Raw genomic sequence first — 20,326 nt, 5'->3', positions numbered from 1 at the left:
AAGAATCTAAGTGAATGATTGTTGGTGGTTTGAATATCTCAGAAACTTCTGATCTCCTGGGATTTCCACACACAATAGTCTCTAGAGTTTACACAACATGGTGTGAAAAACTAAAAACATCAAGCGAGCAGCAGTTTTGCAGGCAAAAACACCTTGTTAATGAGATAGGTCAGGAGAGAAGGACCAGACTTATCAAAGCTGACAGGAAGGTGACACTAACGCAAAAAACCAAACATTACAACAGTCGTATGCAGAAGAGCATCTCTGAATACACAACGGACCAAACCTCTAAGTGGATAGGCTACAGATTTCATTTCATACAAATTTCAAGATTTGATAGTCATTTATCATCTGGGACAATCCAATTTGGGAAAAATAGGCTCATTTGCACAGTCTGTCCATAGTCTGAACAAGCCGTGCATAAAACCAGCCCTTTAGTTTGTTGTGGGGCATTCCAATTAATTATTATTTGAGTGACACACCGTTCAGCCAGTAAAGTATTAGTAAGTACTTTCCAATGATATATAATTTGTCCCATTTCAGCTTCGGTAGAGCTTCTTAGAGGCTGGCGTAAAAATGATAGCATTGTGTATGCATTACGTATTCATGGACCATAGGAAAAACATACAGCGGTAACTCTTGTTTCTCATCTTCAATAGATAGATTTTTGAGAACGTCTCAGCAGGGCTAAGGCATATCCTTGCCTGGCTAATATGAATTTGGACTGTGAATCAGAAGAGAAAAGCCAGAAGAGAAGCACTGGTGATCCCAAACACACCGCCCGGGCAACGAAGGAGTGGTTTCGTAAGAAGCATTTCAAGGTCCTGGAGTGGCCTAGCCAGTCTCCAGATCACAACCCCATAGAAAATCTTTGGAGGGAGTTGAAAGTCCGTTTTGCCCGGCGACAGCCCCAAAACATCACTGCTCTAGAGGAGATCTGCATGGAGGAATGGGCCAAAATACCAGCAACAGTGTGTGAAAACCTTGTGAAGACTTACAGAAAACGTTTGACCTCTGTCATTGCCAACAAAGGGTATATAACAAAGTATTGAGATGAACTTTTGTTATTGACCAAATACTTATTTTCCACCATAATTTGCAAATAAATTCTTTAAAAATCAGACAATGTGATTTTCTGGATTTTTCTTTTTCTCATTTTGTCTCTCATAGTTGAGGTATACCTATGATGAAAATTACAGGCCTCTCACCTTTTTAAGTGGGAGAACTTGCACAATTGGTGGCTGACTAAATACTTTTTTGCCCCACTGTATTAGTCATTAGATTTGAATTATAAAGCTAGCTATCTTGCCAAGTTATTTATTCCGCTTTGCCTTATATACCACTTACATACATGTAATGTACAGTATTTGTTTGGAGGATTCATCTAGATGACCTGGAAAGTTTAATTAGCATTTGAGCTTCTGATTGAAGGATAACACATTGTCTTCTAACTGGTTGATATTATCGTGGCATAAACCCATTCAATTATATACTTATTGTGATGAGTAACTGCTAGCTAACGGGGCTCTGGTGAAAAAATATCAAATATAAACTTTATATTATAAAAACTTTTTCTTCTTGCTTGGGGAGGTTTTGGGCATGTTATTGAACCAATATATATATAAGACCCTATGCTGTTGAAAATATAGTAATTCCCACTTGGAAATGATGTAGAAGTGAGTTTCAAAACAACAAAAAAGATTTTATGATTTACCGCAATGCAATTTATCCATTTGGATATATTTGGAGACACAAAGGGACACTATAAATTCAGCTGTTACAGTATGGAACACATTTGTTGCCTTAATGGCTTTAAGCCATCAAGAGTCCAAGGTATCAAATTAGCCTCAACCAGATCTGCTACCAGATAAGCAGTAGATACAAGAATGGGAGCCGTGGTGGCAAACGGCTAAAGTAATGGACCTTAATGCAGGCATCAGAAGGATCGCCGCCTACAGCTCCCCGGACTAGGGGTCTGAGACGATGAGGCTTGGAGAAGGCGTGTCAGCCTCTGGGATCCCAGGATCTTTCCGGGACTGGGTTGTAGGCGGTGTATCCCCAGCTAACATCAGTAATTGGATTAGACAATTGGCAAACAAATTGGGAGAAAATTGGAAAAATCTTACATTTATATATATTTTTGACCTTGACTAATTTCCCTGCTGAACTCAATGTAAAAAATATTGAGGAGAAATGATTATTGAAGTATCAACTGCATATCGGACAGCAGCATAAAGGTTTGAGGCTCATTTCATACCTTTGACCCTGACATCAAAACTTTTGAATGGTAGTGTGTCTATGATGAAAATAGCTGAAATTAGATCTGATAAGGTCTTAATGCTTATATATAGATTTCAAGGATTTTAAAAAATCTATGTTTTTAGTAATAAGTCTGCTCTGTTTTTTGGACGTGAAAATCTTGTGTTTATTTATGCATTTACTTTGTGAAAATTAGGTTAAAAAGACCTAGAGTTTAGTTATTTTAATGAAACAATAGCCTTGGAAAAGTTTTTTGTTATCTAAAGAAGTGACTATAATTGGATATTGGAATTGGAACCGATAAACAAAACTGTAACCAAAATCAATAAAATCCAAACTATAGCCAACCCTAGGTTTAACAAAGGTTCTTTTGGAGTAACAAATTATCACTTGTTTGATAGGGCTCACACTCGTAATTCTGCACCAGGGACGATTGTTCCTCCATGGAATGGTTAACAAACTACTTAAACCCTCTAAATTCCACTGTTTACCAGCTGGCTTAATGTGCAGTAACCAATACTCCACAGCCCTGGCTACCCAGCTTAAATACTTTCACTGCTCTGCCTTCGCGGGAGAGTTTCTTAATTCTGGCGGTAACTCCATATATGAATGAATAAACTCTCCCGTTGAAATAACCACACACTGCTTTTACAAATTAACTGGCACCAGACAAACGATGGAGGACTTTTATTAAATGTACAAGTATATTTTTAAATGTTTCAGGGAAATGTATGAATTGTTAAATAACCATTCTCTCAAAATTGCACTGCATTTTTCTATTTTACATTACATTTTAACTATTACATTATAACTATAAATATTTCCAAATGTCGTTATTTCCCCAATTACACTTATCCAGAAATTTCAGAATTTGTCCCATTATTTTACAATAGCTTCTTCTAAATAATGGGAGACTTTTCACAGATAGACAATAAAAGGAAGACAATGACTTTGAAACAATACTGACTCCCCATGGTTTTTATGCACTCCCATAAAAAAGATCTCCGCACAATTTGGAGGGTTTACATGCATCGGGTCACATTGGTTTTATAATTAATCTTACAGCGCTAATTGGTATGTTTAACCGCTTTTTTTGTACCCATTACCGGAGTTGTGATGGTCAATTACCATCTGACTTCTGAATTGACAGTGCTTTGGCTTTTCCCATGCTGATGATTGAAAGGGATTTTGCATCCGCATTACATCACTTTTATACCATAGAGAAACAGGAAGTGATAGCTATGGCAGAATATAGTTCCTTTAGACTAAGATTGACTAAGTTCATCGCTAAAAGGAAGAAACCATATACGGTCATGAAGACCATGGTGCCAAGGAGAGGAAAGTGTGATTGGAAGTCTGAGACTGAACCATCCATGATTTTTTTAAACGAAGGTAAGCTGGCCGTCTGCCTAAGACTAATTCATGTTTTACGAAATGTTTTCAGATTTTCCTTCTTTATCAATGACTGTAGTTAACTACTATGTTATTTCATCCCATTGGTTCCAATTAATTATATGATTATGTTAAGTGATCTTCAGTTTAGGCTTCTCAGCTAAACATCAGCTAGCTAGCTAATATGCTGACTTGGCTCACTTAGACTACCACACAGCTTACCAGTGAGCTAGATAACCTGGCTAGTTCACACCATAGGTTAACATATTAGCACTCGTACATGGATGAACATCAACTAATGTGCACTGACGAAGACAGGTGTGCCCATTTGCTGTTTTTGGTATAGCTACATGTGTAGCTGCTGTTAATCTAACCGATCACTTGCTGGCTAACACTAGCTAACACCAACCTTTCACAAGTCACAAGAACACCATCACTAGTGGTTAACAAATCTGTCAAACATTTAAATTACTGACTTGCAGGCATAAAATTTCAGTGCACTTTCAAATGCAAGTTTACCACCTGCTGAAGACAGAAGTTTGCGTGGTGTCTTTTTCATTAAGTTACTTGGTGACTAGAACAGACTTTTCGGACTGAATTTCATCTCCCTATTAGAGAAACAACTAGTCTACTGCCAACAAGCTCAACCGCTAAAAAGTGGTGCATAAAGTCAATGGTATTGCAATCCAGATGGAACCAGACGAGATGACTACTACTTTACATTACATTATTGGCATTTGGCAGACGCTCTTATCCAGAGCGACGTACAACAAAGTGCATACCCATAACCAGGGATAAGTTCGCTGAAAGACCCTAGAGGGAAGTACAATTACAACTGCTACCTGTACAACAAAGATAAGGACGAGGGCCAATTTTTTTTTTTTTTTTTTAAACAAAGAAACAAACAGAGCAAAAGTGACCAAAGTTCACTATCCAAACACTGCTTACCTAGCTAACTAAAAATACCGATACACAAAGCAAGTGACGGAGACAACAATTAAGGTTCACAGGGAGGTAGGGAGGGATGGGGAGAGGTGCTACTTGAAGAGGTGTGTCTTCAGCTTGCGCTTGAAGGTGGGGAGAGATTCTTCAGTTCTGACCTCAACAGGGAGTTCGTTCCACCACCGTGGAGCCAGAACAGACAGTAGTCGTGAGCGTGAGGTGGAGGTTCGGAGAGGGGGAGGTGCCAAGCGGCCTGTGGAGGCTGAACGAAGAGGTCTGGCAGGGGTGTAGGGTCTGATGATTGTTTGTAGATAAGCTGGGAAGTAAGCAGGGGGGTGACATGTGAGTATTTGGGAAGGTTGAAGACCAGACGAGCTGCTGCATTCTGGATAAGTTGGAGGGGTCTGATGGCGGACGCTGGGAGGCCAGCCAAGAGGGAATTGTAGTAGTCCAGGCGGGATAGAACCATCGCTTGGACCAGGAGCTGGGTCGAGTAGGGGGTGAGAAAGGGGCGGATTCTCCGTATGTTGTATAGGAAGAACCTGCAAGACCGGGTCACCGCTGCAATGCGCGGAGGCTGGCCCTGGAGGTACGGAGGGTGTCAGATATCCAAGGGGACAGGGGGGATGTGCGAGGCGGCTTTGAGACAGGGGGACAGAGGGAGTCAAAGGCGGAGGACAGAGATGAAAGGAGGGTGGCAGATGCAGAGTCAGCAGGGAGTTTGGAGAAGGATTCGAGAGGGGGGAGTGAGGCGGTGACAGTGGTGGCAAAGGAAGAGGGTGAGAGGGAGCGGAGGTTACGGCGGGCTGAGGAAGGGTAGGTGGAGGAGGGGGAGGAGGATGGGGAGGAAGAGGGAGGGAGAATGAGATGAAGTGGTGATCAGATGTATGCAGAGGGGTAACCGTGAAATCAGAGCATGAGCAGTTCCTCACAGTTCCTACTTCCTTCCAACTAAGGTTTCAGAATTGCTCAAGAGAAGGAGAATTTGGTACAAACCAGATGTTTATTTATTTGTTTCTCTGCAAGCTCTCGAGACTGTTGTGCATGACAATCCCAGGAGATCAGCAGTTTCTGAGATATTCTAACTACCCTGTCTGGTACCAACAATCATTCCACGGTCAAAGTCACTTGGATCAAATTTTTTCCACATTCTGACATTTGGTCTGAAAAACAGCTAAACCTCTTAACCACATCTAAATGCTTTCATGCATGCTGCCACATGACAGGCTGGTGTACAGGTCTACCTAATAAAGCGTTCAGTGAGTGCATTTCTTTCACAGCAAAAAACGTCTAGATTGTGGCCACCAGCTACTTCCGGTATGGGGAGGAGAGCACGGGAGACCACGGGGGACCAGCCTGGGTCTGGATGCCAGGGTCCACTGGTTTGGTTGGAAAGGCCTGACATGGGATCACCTTCTCCCTTACGTCCACCAGTCCCCATGAGAAAGAGCAGTCGCGGCTATCCTGCTCATTTACTGTGGCGGGAAGGACCTAGGCAACACCAAGAGCCTGGATCTCCACGCAGGAATGAAGCAGGACCAGCAAGACCACCATTGTTTCCCAGGGGAAATAATATATTTTTTTAAATAATATGATACCTCCCTTAAAGACTGAATCCAGGAGAGGAGAAGCTACATGGGGTTTCCCTGCTCAATTAAGGCAGTTTCTCCAATGCTAGATTTAGCTTTTAAAGGAACAGGGTTTTTCATTAAATAGGTCAGGTTTTCAAACTTTATGTGGCGTTTTTTTCATTTAATGAGTAATGCAGCCACGACATTGTTTACCCAGCCACTCCTGCTCTTCCTCAACTCCGTCCGTCATCCCTGTTCATCATCTACCCTTTTTCCTCCCTGCTTGCAAACTGAATTTGCAAGGAAAAAAATACAAATAAAATACCACTTCCAGCGTGTTTGAGCTTCTAAAACTTAGATTTAATAATATAGTAATAGAGTAATTCTGACACTTGGAAAATAAACCCCAAAGGGTTACTTTTCAAAAGATTATGCCTATAGTCAAAAGGGTAGTCAAGCATGTGTTGAAAGGGGGCGATACTTAAGCGGTTAATGGAGTGTGCAAACGGTACCATATTTGACAAGGCCACACGGTCCTTTGGAACAATGAGGGTAATGTCAAAGGTGGCTTTGATGGCTGGTTCATCCCAGCAAGGGAAGGCCCGACGAGCATCAGTAGCCTGCAAAGACAGGAGAAAAAGGGGGTGATCATAATCATAATTTCCCACTCCAATAAAACGCTCTATGAAGAGAAAATTAAATTAAGCATGTAAATGAGCAAGCCAGTAATAAGTAACATTTGGTGTCATATGCTGGTCAGCTTGCTGACTTCCCCCTCCTGGAGCATGCATTGTTAGCCCCCACCTTTTGGCACACATGCCTGTGGGGGAGAGCTAGAGAAGAATTCCTGGAGGAACCTTCCTGGGCCACCTGGGGAGCCCCCCTTCTCTCACATTCCTTACAGGGTTAGAGCACAGGAATACTGGAGATGGCATAAAGATGTTTCATGATAATCCCAGGTCAGAATATAGAAATGTTTGGTGTTATTCTGATTGGTTCAGTGCGACTGGTGTAATGGTCTAGTTTTTGTAACAGTCTACCTTTGATATCATAACCATCCAGGAGCCGAGGGGAAACTGGGCAAACGCTGTCTCTGTAGAAGCCAGTAACCCACCACCTTTGGGAAAGGCTCAGGACACTCACAGTGCCCCCATTTGGACACTGCTGTTATTACACCGGTGACTGCTCTCCTAGATTAAATATTCAAAACTGCGGCTTGGTATATTCGTGGTGTTTCCAAGCTGGGAAAGGCAGTCTAGTTCGGCCCGTAAAAGGATTGGTGGTGTATGGCTCTTGTAATTTGACGTGAAGGGAACCCATGGGCGTTTATACGCCGGTTCCTGTCAAGTTAACTCTAAGGAGCCCTCTAAATACATGCCAACCTGGGCTCGCAACTATCACGGCAGTGTTTTGCATGTATTGTGTTGGCTAGACCCTCAGCCTCTGAGTTCTCCGCCGAACTGAGATTTCAGCAATAATGCTAATCCCGGGAGCATATATTGAGTAATGGTGGCGCAGGAACGAGTCGAGTGTACACGTATGTTCCAAATTTCTAAATTATATCTTAAATGGAGTCAGATAACGAAGGTAGATGTATTGACCCTACTGTGGAGATTCTTGGTCAGCCCAGACCAGTAAAGAGCGGAAGGCAGAGTGGTACTACTGTCTTTGTAATGTGGTTTATTCATTAGCTGATCTAGACTCTCCGCATAGCAGTCATTATTATTTAACCCTACTAATATTCTTCCAGCAACACCAGAAGGACAAGCGTGCAAACCCCTTCGGCCCTCGCTAAATTCCGTCATTGGGTTAGCGTGGGGTTTTACAACATAACCAAGAGGCATGCGGCAATAATACATTGTCGAGCTGGAAAGACGTATTGGATAAATGTAATGTAATATAATGGATAAATGGTTATTAAATATACACTCAGTCAGCACTTTATTAGGTAGACTTAGGTAGACTTATTTTTTAGACTTCTACTGCTGTAGCCTAGCCAGATATGATGTGTTGTGTGTCCAGAGATGCTCTTCTGCATACCACTGTTGTACTGTGTGCTTATTTGCGTTACTGTCACCTTCGACCAGTCTGACCCTTGTCCTCTGACATCTCATTAACAATGGGTTTCTGTTAGAACTGCTGCTCATTCCACGGTCAGTCATGATCACATTTTTACCCCATTCTGATGCTTGATGAGAACATTACTGAAGCTCCCGAAACATATCTACATGATTGTATGCATTGCACTGCTGCCATACAATTGGCTGATTAGATTATTGCACATACTTATTAATGCGATAAAGTAAAAATGTTCCTAATAAAGAGTGTATATAGACTCATGAGCAATTTAATAGGTAGACCTGAACACCAGCTTGTCAATGCAAATCTTTAATCAGCCAATCATGTGGCAGCAATTAAATGCATACAAGCATGCAAACATGGTCAAGAGGTTCAGCTGTTGTTCAGACCAAATGTCAGAATGGGGAAGAAATGTGATCAAAGTGACTTGCATGCATCCATCTCCCATACTTAAGTGTGATTACAGTTAGCTATACTTTTTAGGATTTTTACAATTTTTTTCTTTTATGAATAGGACATAAATTATCACCACGCTTCGACATAGTTGAGGAAGACCTGGGGCTACATATGTGTACCATGTTTGGTGCAGTTTTATAAATAAATGGCCATGCTCACAATTTCATTGACGGTTTGCAGCATAAAAAAAGGGTTAATTTCATTGGGGCTACTCCCAGCATACTGTGTGAAATTTGATGAAGATTAAACATGTAGGAGAAGCAAAAAAAGTGTTCATTTTTTAAAATTCAAAATGGTAGAAAGGTTTGGCAGACCCAAATTAAATCGGGGACATTTATTTAGTTTGGTATGAGCCATGGAATCTGCCGAAAAAGAGATTCTACATGGTACATGAGTTATGAATCTAAATGCATTACCATAAGGCTGATAGCAATCATTGCGATAACCTGAGTAGTGGCAAAGTAATGAAACACACGTGCCAGTGTTTGCTGCCTACTCAGTTTATCTGAGAATTTTTTTTTTTAAACATCATAGACACAGAACAAAAACAACAGGGTTCCAGCAACTTCACAGTTTCGGCCCCTAATAATAATAATCGGAACAAAACCAATAGGGTTTCAGCACTCTGTGTTCGGAATCCGCATTAAAAAAAAAAACACCTGTGAACAAACCTTTGCTCAACTGTGTTCAAAATAAATATTGCCAATTGTGAGGTCTCAGTCAGTCACACTGTCATGAAGAGCAAGGAAAAGCCAGTGGAACTTCATGATGCTGGGGAAGAACACTGGCAAAGCTTTGAACCTTCATCTGAGACCATTGCAACAAAATCAATGGTATCAACACCACTTTCTTCCTGGAAGCATTTCCTGTGGCCTCTGATGACACAACAAGAGATCTTGGTAAAGTTGTTTACTTCAAATTTCTCCTGAAGAATGATCTACATCTTGTATAATACGCTCTCTGGAACAAAATTAGCCATAGGCATCAATAAATCCGTCAGTCTACTGTTGCGTTTTGTTAGCTCACTGTACGTTGGTCGTCAATAGCTGAGATGTTTTCACTCATTAGATTAAACAACAATGCTCTGGTTCATTTGTAACCAATTAAGATAGCTAGCTAGCACCAGTCTCCCATAATTCTTATGAGAGCAGGGCTAACTTGGACACAACAGATTGTGATGACGTAGCCGATGTGAATAGCCACCTGCTTCATAATTTGTATGGCGTTAAATGAGAAAAAACGTAGAACTACATTTCCCATTAAAATCAATTCACTATATGGGAATGACGCATCAACCATCAAGAAATGAACCTCTGCGATTCTCTAACTTTCACGCTGCCATCGAATGTGATGTGATGGCTACAGTAGAGCCGCTGTCAGTAACGGATTTGTTCCCTCAGTGTCCTACACATGATGGCAGCACACCTCTCCTCAGCTGCTCGCCATGGAGTATCCATTCAAATAGCCAACAATAAGCGGTCAGAGCTGCGTGAAAGCTGTTCGCTTCAGCTGCCTCGTCCTTCACTGTCTGTCTCTCTCAGTAAAATCAAATCCAAAACTGTAAGGTTGTATGTCTTTGTCAAAATCAAAAATCTCTTCCTCTAACTTGGCGAAGTCAGTGAAGTCACGTCCATGTGGATGTGTTTGTTCTGATAAGTTTTGCCCCATATCTTGGAAACGGCTACACTGACGGTGATTTTTAAAATGACTACACACATAAATTTAAGCATTTCATCCAAATAAGCTCAAGTCAAAAAGCGTGACAGTGCTCCTTTAAGTGCTTTGCTGCAGTGGTTGACGCTTTCATGTCTCATCGGTTACGATCATTGACCATAGGCTATACATAGTTACAACAAGCAACGTACATTCTCAATCTGCATAGGTTTTAACCTACAGTAGCCTAACTATATATTTTATTTTGCGAAAATGGAAAATACGGAAAACAAAAAAAGGAAACCAAATTGGACGGGGGAGGAGAAGTATATACTGTTAAAGGAATAAGGGAAAAGAAAAACAATCATAAAAACAGTTTGGTAATGAAAACGGTGATTGACAGACCGTGCCCTCCCACTTTCCACACATTGTTGATAACATCACATTAGTGTCTCCACATTTTATAAGTGGAGTAACCTCAGAATTAGTCTCGGCATCACCACATTCTGCAGATTCTAGTCAAGTCAGTTGAAACTTCCCTGAAGCTGTCCCAACTATGGTCAGGAAGCAAAGTCACAAAAGGCAAAAATAAGATGAAGGAACATTTGCCTGTATAAATAATGACGATTTACAGATTAAGAGGCTTTAATTTTGGGTTAATGGTAATTAATGAATTAGTACTGCAATTAGTACTGCTAGGTTAGGCAGAACACTGGTTTTTCTAAGCTAACACTACCCCATTTTTCTGAGAAAGCCGTTGTTACCCAGCGAATATGGAATACAAATTAGCTAACGAAGATAACAATTAGCTAACATCGTTAAATGATCGCTCAGATAGAACCTAATAAGCAAGCTGTTCATAAAAAGAAGCATTGTATGGTAATGTACTTAGTGTTCAAATCAAAAGACTGCTATGTAACTTTTCTTGCAGTCTCCACTGTTGTATGAATTGCTTTCTTCATTTTGTAAGAAACCCCCCAAATACACCAAAAGGCGGAAGTATCCGAGAGGTGAAGGAAACGCGTGTAGTCTGACCAATGCTACTGGAACAGGGTTAATTTATTCTCGTTTATCTGACTCCAAAAGATAAGTTCAACTGCTCCTCTGTTCTAACAGTTCAACGAAAGGAACAGCAAATGTCCGCCATGTTCGCTATCTATTTGTATAGACGCGGACGTGCCTGTGGCCTGTATAGCCTACAATTATACACTTAGTATGTATCTTCTGAGGGCACTGGTGTATAGGCGAGTGACTACGGGGTACAGGTATCCTAGGTTGTCTGTCTGTTAGGACTCTAAACTGCTAAGTGTGCAGTGGTGCGAGCCAAGAGGATGCAGGTTCAAATTAATACAATTTATTAAACAATGTGCATTGCAGAAATAGAATGAAAATGTGTTACAAGAATGACAAGTTGCAACCTGAATGGCTATATGCAAATAGTGCGCAGGAGATCGTATTAGCGAGTCTCCTCGAACCATTCCACGTTCCCCTCTATATACTCAGGGTATACAGGAAAACAAGAAATCATCAAATAGAGTCACAAGATGGCGGTAACAATGGTCCTGCTGATGTTATCTCTGTATGTCAAACCTGGTTAACCTTTTATTACAGCTGGATGCTGACTCACAGGTAACTTGCATTACCTGTGGTTTATTCCTACAAGATCTTTATTCAGCAACCAGTGTACTACACCACCAATGACACCAAACCATTTCCCACATCATTAGCCATCTAAAGACACCAAACACTGTATGCGGGAAAACCCATGGTTTATACAGTACTATTTCAACTCATCAGGTCTGGGAGCATTCCACTGAGGTGGCAGAATTGCACAGAGGCAGCACAATGATGGGAGCAATAGTGCTGTATTGACAAGCACTGTCTTTTCATCAAACCTTGCTGACCCTGCGTCAACATGGTCAACACAGTCGGTTTCCTTTTGGGGGTCTGCAGAGAGGCACACTTATGTAAAATGCCCTACAATTTCTTACCTATTGTACCTTTAAAGTTATCACTTATTTTCTGATACTGCAAATGTCAATTAACTGCTGTGGGCGTGACCGTTTCCTGTAAAACCGCTGTAACTTGTGAACCCTATGTCTGATCATCTTCAAAAACATGACCACCATCAGGCAATCAGATGTGAGCAGTCATTGGACATGCTTAACAATGTCCGATCATCATAAAATTTGAGTGAACTGTAGAATCTCTCCCCACCTTCAAGCGCAAACTGAAGATCTTCAAGCAGCACCTCTCCCCGTCCCTCTCTACCTCCCTGTGAACCTTAATTGTTGTCGTTGTGATTTACTTTGTGTATCGGTATTTTTAGTTGGCTAGGTAAGCAGTGTTCAGATAGTTAAGTTTGGTCACTTTTGCTTTGTTTGTTTGCTTGTTTGTTTATTTGTTCGTATAAAATAAAATTTAAAAAAATAAAATAAAATAAAATTCAAATAGGCCCTGGTCCTTATCTTTGTTGTACAGACAGCAGTTGAAATTGTACTTCCCTCTAGGGTCTTTCAGCGCACTTATCCCTGGTTATGGGTATGCACTTTGTTGTACGTCGCTCTGGATAAGAGCGTCTGCCAAATGCCATTAATGTAATGTAATGTAATGAGTATGTTCTCGTCTTGACTTGATACCACCATGAGAAATTTGGCCATCGGGGGGCGCTAAAGCACCTATAGCTAATATTCAGGGTTCAAAATAGCGTATCTTTGGCAATGGTTAATGGACAAGGCTCATCATTTTCGGAGTTTATTCTTAATTTTAAAATCTGGGGGATTTTTCGGGTTTTATTTCTCATTTTAAATTTTTATAACGGGTGAAAATATGATGGAAAATGACAAAAAACTGAAAATCAGATTAAGTGCATCATTTTAACCAGGTGTGCTGGTATCGCTGCGGGCCGTCCACTAGACGCGGTGAAGTAGATTTGTAATTGCTATTTTGAACAGCAGAGGTTAGGGCTGGAGCTAGTTTGTTTTTATTGCTGTGTTAATCACTGAAACTGACTGCATACCTGTCAAGTGATTGAATGTTTGTTTTGTCAGTAGATTAGCCTTGATATTCCTTGTAAACGATTGTAGGCAATTGAAATAGGTGTGCTCAGAGCAGCGTCGCTCCGTCCCAGTTTTTGTTATGTTATGTTTCACCCCATCCCAGTCTGCTCTCTCCCTCGAAGACTGCAACGTGGGCCTCCACGGCGTCGGAACCCCTCGAACCTCAGCTACCCCCCTGCGAGGACTTTGCGGTCACAGGGGGACTATGAAACTGCCAGTCAGCCACTCGGAAGGCTGACTTCATCCCCACATAGGCCTCCCTCCAGTCCCTACAATTCCTTGCCCTAACTGAGACCTGGATCACACCTGACAACACCGCCACTCCTGCTGCCCTCTCATCCTCCTTCTCCTTCTCTCACACTCCCCGGCCTTCCGGCCGTGGAGGTGGTACTGGTCTTTTCATTTCCCCCTCATGGAAATTCTCTGTTCTCCCCCTCTCTGACCTGTCCATATCCACTTTTGAATTCCATTCTGTTGCAGTATACTACCCTACTAACCTTTTTATTACAGTTCTCTATCGTCCTCCAGTCCCCCTGGGAAGCTTCCTTGATGAGCTAGACACCCTTCTCAGCTCCTTCTCTGAGGACGGCACCCCACTGATTCTCCTCGGAGACTTCAACATCCACCTTGAAGCCTCCCAGGCTGCTACCTTCCTACCATTACTCCACTCCTTTGACCTCTCCCTGCAACACTCTCCTCCAACCCACAAGGCAGGCAATGTCCTTGTCTTTGTGAGGAACTGCCCATGCTCCGATTTCACGGTTACCCCTCTGCATACATCTGATCACTTCATTTCATTCTCTCTCCCTCTTCCTCCCCATCCTCCCCCCCCTCCTCCCACCCACACTTCCTCAGCCTGCCGTAACCTCCAGTCCCTCTCATCCTCTTTCTTTGCCACCACTGTCACCGCCTCACTCCCCCCTCTCGAATCCTTCTCCAAACTCCCCGCTGACTCTGCATCTGCCACCCTCCTTTCATCTATCTCCTCCGCCTTTGACTCTCTCTGACCCCTTGTCTCTCTGGATAAGAGCGTCTGCCAAATGCCAATAATGTAATGTAATGTAATGTCTCAAAGCCACCTTGCACATCCCCTCCCAGTCCTTGGATATCTGACGCCCATCGTACCTCCAGGGCCAGCCTCCGCACAGCGGAGAGGAAGTAGGGAAAATCCAGAGACCCTTCAGACCTCACAACTTACCAGTCTCTCCTGGCGGCATTCTCTTCCGCTGTCACTGCCGCCAAAGTAAAATACTATCAAACACAAATTCAGAACTCCACTTCTAACCCCCGGAAACTGTTCTCCATTTTCTCCTCTCTCCTCAACGCACCGCCTCCTCCACCTCAGACCTCCTCACCCCTCTAGGCCCACCCCTTCCTTTTCCACTTTCTCCCCCCTTACAGATGCTGATATTTCTCAACTCCTGCTCTCCCACCGCCCTACAACCTGTGCCCTTGACCCTATCCCCTCTTCTCTTCTCCAGACTATCACACCTGACATTCTCCCATTTGTCACCTCCCTTGTTAACTCCTCCCTGTCTTCTGGCTATTTTCCAGCATCCTCCAAGAGGGCCCAAATCACCCCACAGCTAAAAAAGCCTGGGCTGGTAGGGTATCGACACCACGGCCCCTTGCCACAGGAGTTCCCCAGGGCTCAGTCCTAGGCCCGCTTCTTTTTTCTCTTTACACTCGTTCCCTTGGCCCTGTTATCACTGCACATGGTCTATCCTACCACTGCTATGCGGACGATACCCAACTCTTCCCACCATCTGATACACGGGTTTCAGCGCGTATCTCTGCTTGCCTGAGTGACATCCAGAGCTGGATGGACAACCACCATCTAAAGCTCGACCCAGGCAAGACTGAAAGTATATTCATCCCTGCTATTACCTCTCCCCATCTGGATCTCTCTGTTCCCCAAGGGGATACCACACTTATGCCATCACCCAGTGCAAGGAACCTTGGCGTGGTGATGGACAGCAGACTGTCCCTCTCCGAGAACATTGCGGCGGTGACCCGATCATGCAGGTTCTTCCTATAGAACATAAGGAGAATCCGCCCCTTTCTCACCCCCTACTCGACCCAGCTCGTGGTCCAAGCGATGGTTCTGTCCCGCCTGGACTACTGCAATTCCCTCTTGGCTGGCCTCCCAGCGTCCGCCATCAGACCCCTCCAACTTATCCAGAATGCAACAGCTCGTCTGGTCTTCAACCTTCCCAAATACACACGTCCCCCCCCCCCCCCCCCCATTTACTTCCCTCCACTGGCTGCCTGGCATGGCTCGCATCAAATTCAAAACATTGGCGCTAGCCTTCCAAGCAGTTAAGGGGTCTTCCCCAGCTTACCTACAAAAAATCATCAGACCCTACACCCCTGCCAGACCTCTTCGTTCAGCCTCCACAGCTCGCTTGGCACCTCCCCCTCTCCGAACTTCCACCTCACGCTCGTGACTACTGTCTGTTCTGGCTCCACGGTGGTGGAAAGAACTCCCCGTTGAGGTCAAAACTGTAGAATCTCTTCCCACCTTCAAGCGCAAACTGAAGACGCACCTCTTCAAGCAGCACCTCTCCCCGTCCCTCCCTACCTCCCTGTGAACCTTAATTGTTGTCTTTCTGTGATTTACTTTTTTGTGTATCAGTATTTTTAGTTTGGCTAGGTAAGCAGCTAGTTAAGGGGTTTGGTCATACTTCTGCTTTGTTTGTTGTTTGTTTCTTAAAAAAAAAAAAAAAAATTAAAATGGGCCCTTATCTTTGTTGTGCAGGTATAGCAGTTGAAATTGTACTTCCCACTAGGGTCTTTCAGCGCACTTATCCCTGGTTATGGGTATGCACTTTGTTGTACGTCGCTCTGGATAAGAGCTTCTGCCAAATGGCATTAATATAATGTAAATGCAATGTAATAATGCAAATTTCCAGTATAAATCTTTTATTTTAATTATAAACAGTTAACTTTGTTAACGGAACAATGATGTGCGCCTGCACATTTTAGGACATTCGCACAGTGACGTATACAAGAAATAGGCTTAACATTGCCGCAACAATAAATGGTTAGCATTTATATAAAGTGCTGTACAATTGATGCTGCTTTAGTTAAAAAAAATCTGAACTGAAATAATCGAGGAACCGATTATATAAAATAAGACCCTACAGGATGGTGGGAGGGGTCCTCCGAAAGACTCCGCTCACCAGAAACAAAAATTGGTATTCTTTTCAAGGTGTCACTTTTTCCTGCCTGTCGCCAAACTGTCGTTGGGAGACAGAGGCAAACCAAACCCCTATTCCTCTTCAAATGTGAAGAGAATTTACAAACAAACAAAAAAGAAAAATAGCCTACCCCAGCTTTAACTCCCTTTACTCAGCTTTTCTCAGTGACCATGCTCTTTCAAAATGCTCACACAAGCAAAAACTTGTCCCAAAAAATGTTTATTGTCCCAGCCACCTCATATTCATACGGGGAAATTGGAACACTCCAACCCCCCATGATTCCCACACTTAATGCAGCATACCCTCATTTGCCAACAATGGCAATGGTCCGGAGAACCAAATCTATAATAGATGTTAATTCCAAAAACATTTCAAAGGTGGAGAAATAGCAGTAAGAAAATAGAAAATAAAAAATCTGGGTGAAAATGGGTTTAATCTGGACTGTCCTTATTAAAAAATCTGGGAATTTTCCAGGGAAAATCGGGTAAAACCGACAATGAGCCTTGTTAATGTAAAATCCTAAAACTTGCATCACTAGATCCTACTCCTTCAGAAGAACTTTGCCTGAAGAAACGATGTCGATAACAATTTTGTTTTTCCGGCATGCTTGTTTTTCCAAAGATAACTTTTTTTGCTTTTACAATTTAATCCATTCTTCACCAAATTTCACGTCAGACAATTATGTCGATGGCCAATTTTACTAAAACAGCCGTAACTCATTTAATATGTTATTTGAAAGTGCTATCTCTATTTTTCATAGTGTTTAAATGGATAAATAAAAGGACAAGAAAAATTATGTTCTCTCCTACCAATCAATCACAAAATCTTTAATTGGCCTGCAGAATTTTGCAAACACACAGCATGGGTTAATTTCCTGACGATCAAGTCACTGAAAGGTGTCAATCGAATACTTGTCTCCCAATTTTACGGTTTACATTCTAACATCCAAACATTAATAAAATATGAACAAATTATCTCAAAGATATATAGAGATTAGTAATAATCATAATGCCCATACTCTTTCCCTTTGGGAGCTTTCTTCTTTGCACCTATTACAAGGATATACTGTCCAAGGGCCCTTTTACAGAAATTGACCCATGAAAGCATAAGATACTAAAAAATTTAAGTCTAAAAACTGAATAAGTAGAGGATGAAATGGCTTCTGAAATCTTGACAGAACAGCCAAATGAAAAAAGACAGAATGTTTACCTCAAACTGTGTGACAGCAGCAAAGCGGATTTCTCCTGAAGGAGTTGCATATTTACTTCTGTAGAAGCCTTTCATTTTGTCATTCAGCTCTCCAACAAAGTCAATCTTCAACAAACCAGAACCTGTAAGAAGTTGTGTTTAAGTAAGCATGTGCTTTTATACCATGAAAAAGGAACCTTACTTGAAATTCAATCATAAATAATTGCTTCCCCATTGTTTCCTAGATACATTGGCTTGCAGTTGCTGGGGAGTCAAAGGTATCTTACCCATCAAAAAATAGATTACCATTTAATTGCACAAATTTAGCAAAACAAAAATAAAATAGGATAATCCTAATACTAATAATAAAATATGACAGTTGATTTAGGTACATATGGATTACAGGAGGCAGACAAACACCAAAGGTTCAACATTAACAGTTGCTTAGAGCAGCCAAATTACTGCTGAAGTGGTTTTGGCCACCATTTGTGGTTGCCTGGTCACCAGTCTCAGTAACCACTTCTGTTGTTATATATTAAAAAAATAAATAAATACAATTTTTTTAAAAAAGATAAACCTATAAAAGGTCTTTTTACAATACATCTTACTTAAAGGTACACTAGGTCATTTCGGACTCCGCTGAAGAGGTGACAGATCTTAACTTCAGTGTGCTACATAACACTATTTATAGTTTTCACTTTAGCTAACCAACTATATCATGAGCAAGCAAGTTATTTGGCTGCGTATCTAGCTGGCTATATATCTAAGATATGTCAGTCTACCACAAACAATCCAACTGCAACTTTGAGAGAAATAAAGGTTCATGGATGATTGAACATGTAAAAAGACAAAAGGAACGTGTGGCTGCCGAAATTGCACTCCAGACAAGCGATCACTGAAACTCTGTATACTATTGCTTAACTAGTTAGAAAACAATACCAGTTCGCTATAACAAGTAAATTAGGGATTACTAGTTAGCTTCCACCAGAAGCACAACGCTTGTGCAATCGATACTATGTTCGTATTGCCTATATTTTACCGTAAGTGGATATTTGTAAATTCTTCAAGCTAACTATAGCTAATTTGCTTGTTGCTACCGATAACAAACTGGTATTGTTTTAGAACTAGATAGTTTAGATCAGAATAAGCCCCCAGAATTCCATTGGCTGTGGCAGTTGGAACCATTTTTCAACCAATGAGCTTTAATTGCTGACGACCGGACAAATGTACACTTTGAAACCAGAATTTAAATAACGTAGGGATTTTACTCTCTACGAAACCGGGGCGCCAATTAATGTAGTGTAGCAGTATAACTGCAAAAAGTAATCAGACTCATAAAATTACTCTTATCAGCATCCCTTGAACAAAGGAAAGGTAAAAGTGGGAGTGTTAGTGTTAGCTGGGGAAAGAGAGACTATACTTGTGTAGTTTTACTCTATAATTACATACGCGAAAGACGGCGAATCAATTCAGGTATATATATATATATATAGCTAACAAAATACATTCAAATGATAAGACAGCAAATATATAAACACAGATTCACAAAATCAGTTAAGATTAAACTAAACACTGGCTATGCCTGAATGTTTGTTGTCTTACTGAGTCCATACGCATTGCTGGATTCAAAAGACGTGCTGTCCTTGTAGAAGCGGCGATGGTAATGTGAATGATGTCCTGGAGAGGCGCGCAAAGCTGGGGTGCGTGTTGTCGTCTGGTCCGTTCGGTTGCTGAAAAGATGTTCGCTGGTCCTTTATCCGGGTGGAAAAGTTTGTTGCTGTGTTTTGCAGGGGTAAACTGATGTAGAGTTCCACATACACCAGTTTCCACTCACTATAGGCCGCTAAGTTACCTCGAGGTAACTAGGTGTGTCCGTAGGCCTGGTCATGCGCTGTGTAAAACTCAGCCTCTGTCCGGGTATCGGAGCAGATGAGGCGAAGAAAAGAGTGTTGAAAAAGCAAGTGAGAAGAAGGATTTTTCCCAAGATCATGCCTTGCTCTTATACGGGAAAGTTTATTGCTCCCGCCATTATGGGATTGGCTGACCTGAGCTAGACGTGCGGGGTGGACGTCGGGGAATTGTCCTGTGGAATTGTGGGAAATGCGGTTCCTACACCTTCCACAAGCCAGCTGGGAGATAAACAAATTAAACTAGAGACGTGTGCATAGACCAGGTTCTCATCGGTACATGGACTTGTGAAGAATGAGTGAGGTTTACTGCATCTGTTAATTATGGCCGTCAGAAGTGGGTGGTTTTGTCTCCTTTTTTGGCAGTTTCATGACTTTGCCAGTTTTTTTTTTTTCCTATTACCAAGATTTTCCCATTGTATTGTTTTCCCATAATTTGGCTGACTGTTTCAAAAATATTGTCAAATTCTGAGGGAAATAAAGTGCAACAATGTACACAGATTCTGCAATGGGCTGGGATCAAGATCCCCATTCATGTAACAAACTCACGGTGTTCCTAACACTGCAACTTTCATGGAGAATAAATAAATGACTTTCAGATCAGCTTTGGTTTTTGTGTG

General features: G+C 41.9%; 1 protein-coding gene across 2 annotated transcripts in view; it reads right to left on the bottom strand.

The window, feature by feature from the left end:
• npepps (aminopeptidase puromycin sensitive) overlaps positions 1-20,326 on the bottom strand; it is a 125,791-nt gene that overhangs the window by 71,124 nt on the left and 34,341 nt on the right. For both annotated transcript variants that reach the window (XM_061224874.1, XM_061224866.1), the window contains exons 4-5: positions 17,821-17,942; positions 6,677-6,784 (exon numbers count right to left, since the gene is read on the bottom strand). In XM_061224874.1, coding sequence (XP_061080858.1) covers positions 6,677-6,784; positions 17,821-17,942 — 230 coding nt within the window. The remainder of the gene's footprint in view (positions 1-6,676; positions 6,785-17,820; positions 17,943-20,326) is intronic.

Source organism: Conger conger, chromosome 2, assembly GCF_963514075.1.
Source record: "Conger conger chromosome 2, fConCon1.1, whole genome shotgun sequence".
In the NCBI taxonomy this organism is placed as follows: domain Eukaryota; kingdom Metazoa; phylum Chordata; class Actinopteri; order Anguilliformes; family Congridae; genus Conger; species Conger conger.
The sequence above is the reverse complement of the archived record's forward strand: the minus strand, read 5'-3'. Positions and strand labels throughout refer to the sequence as shown.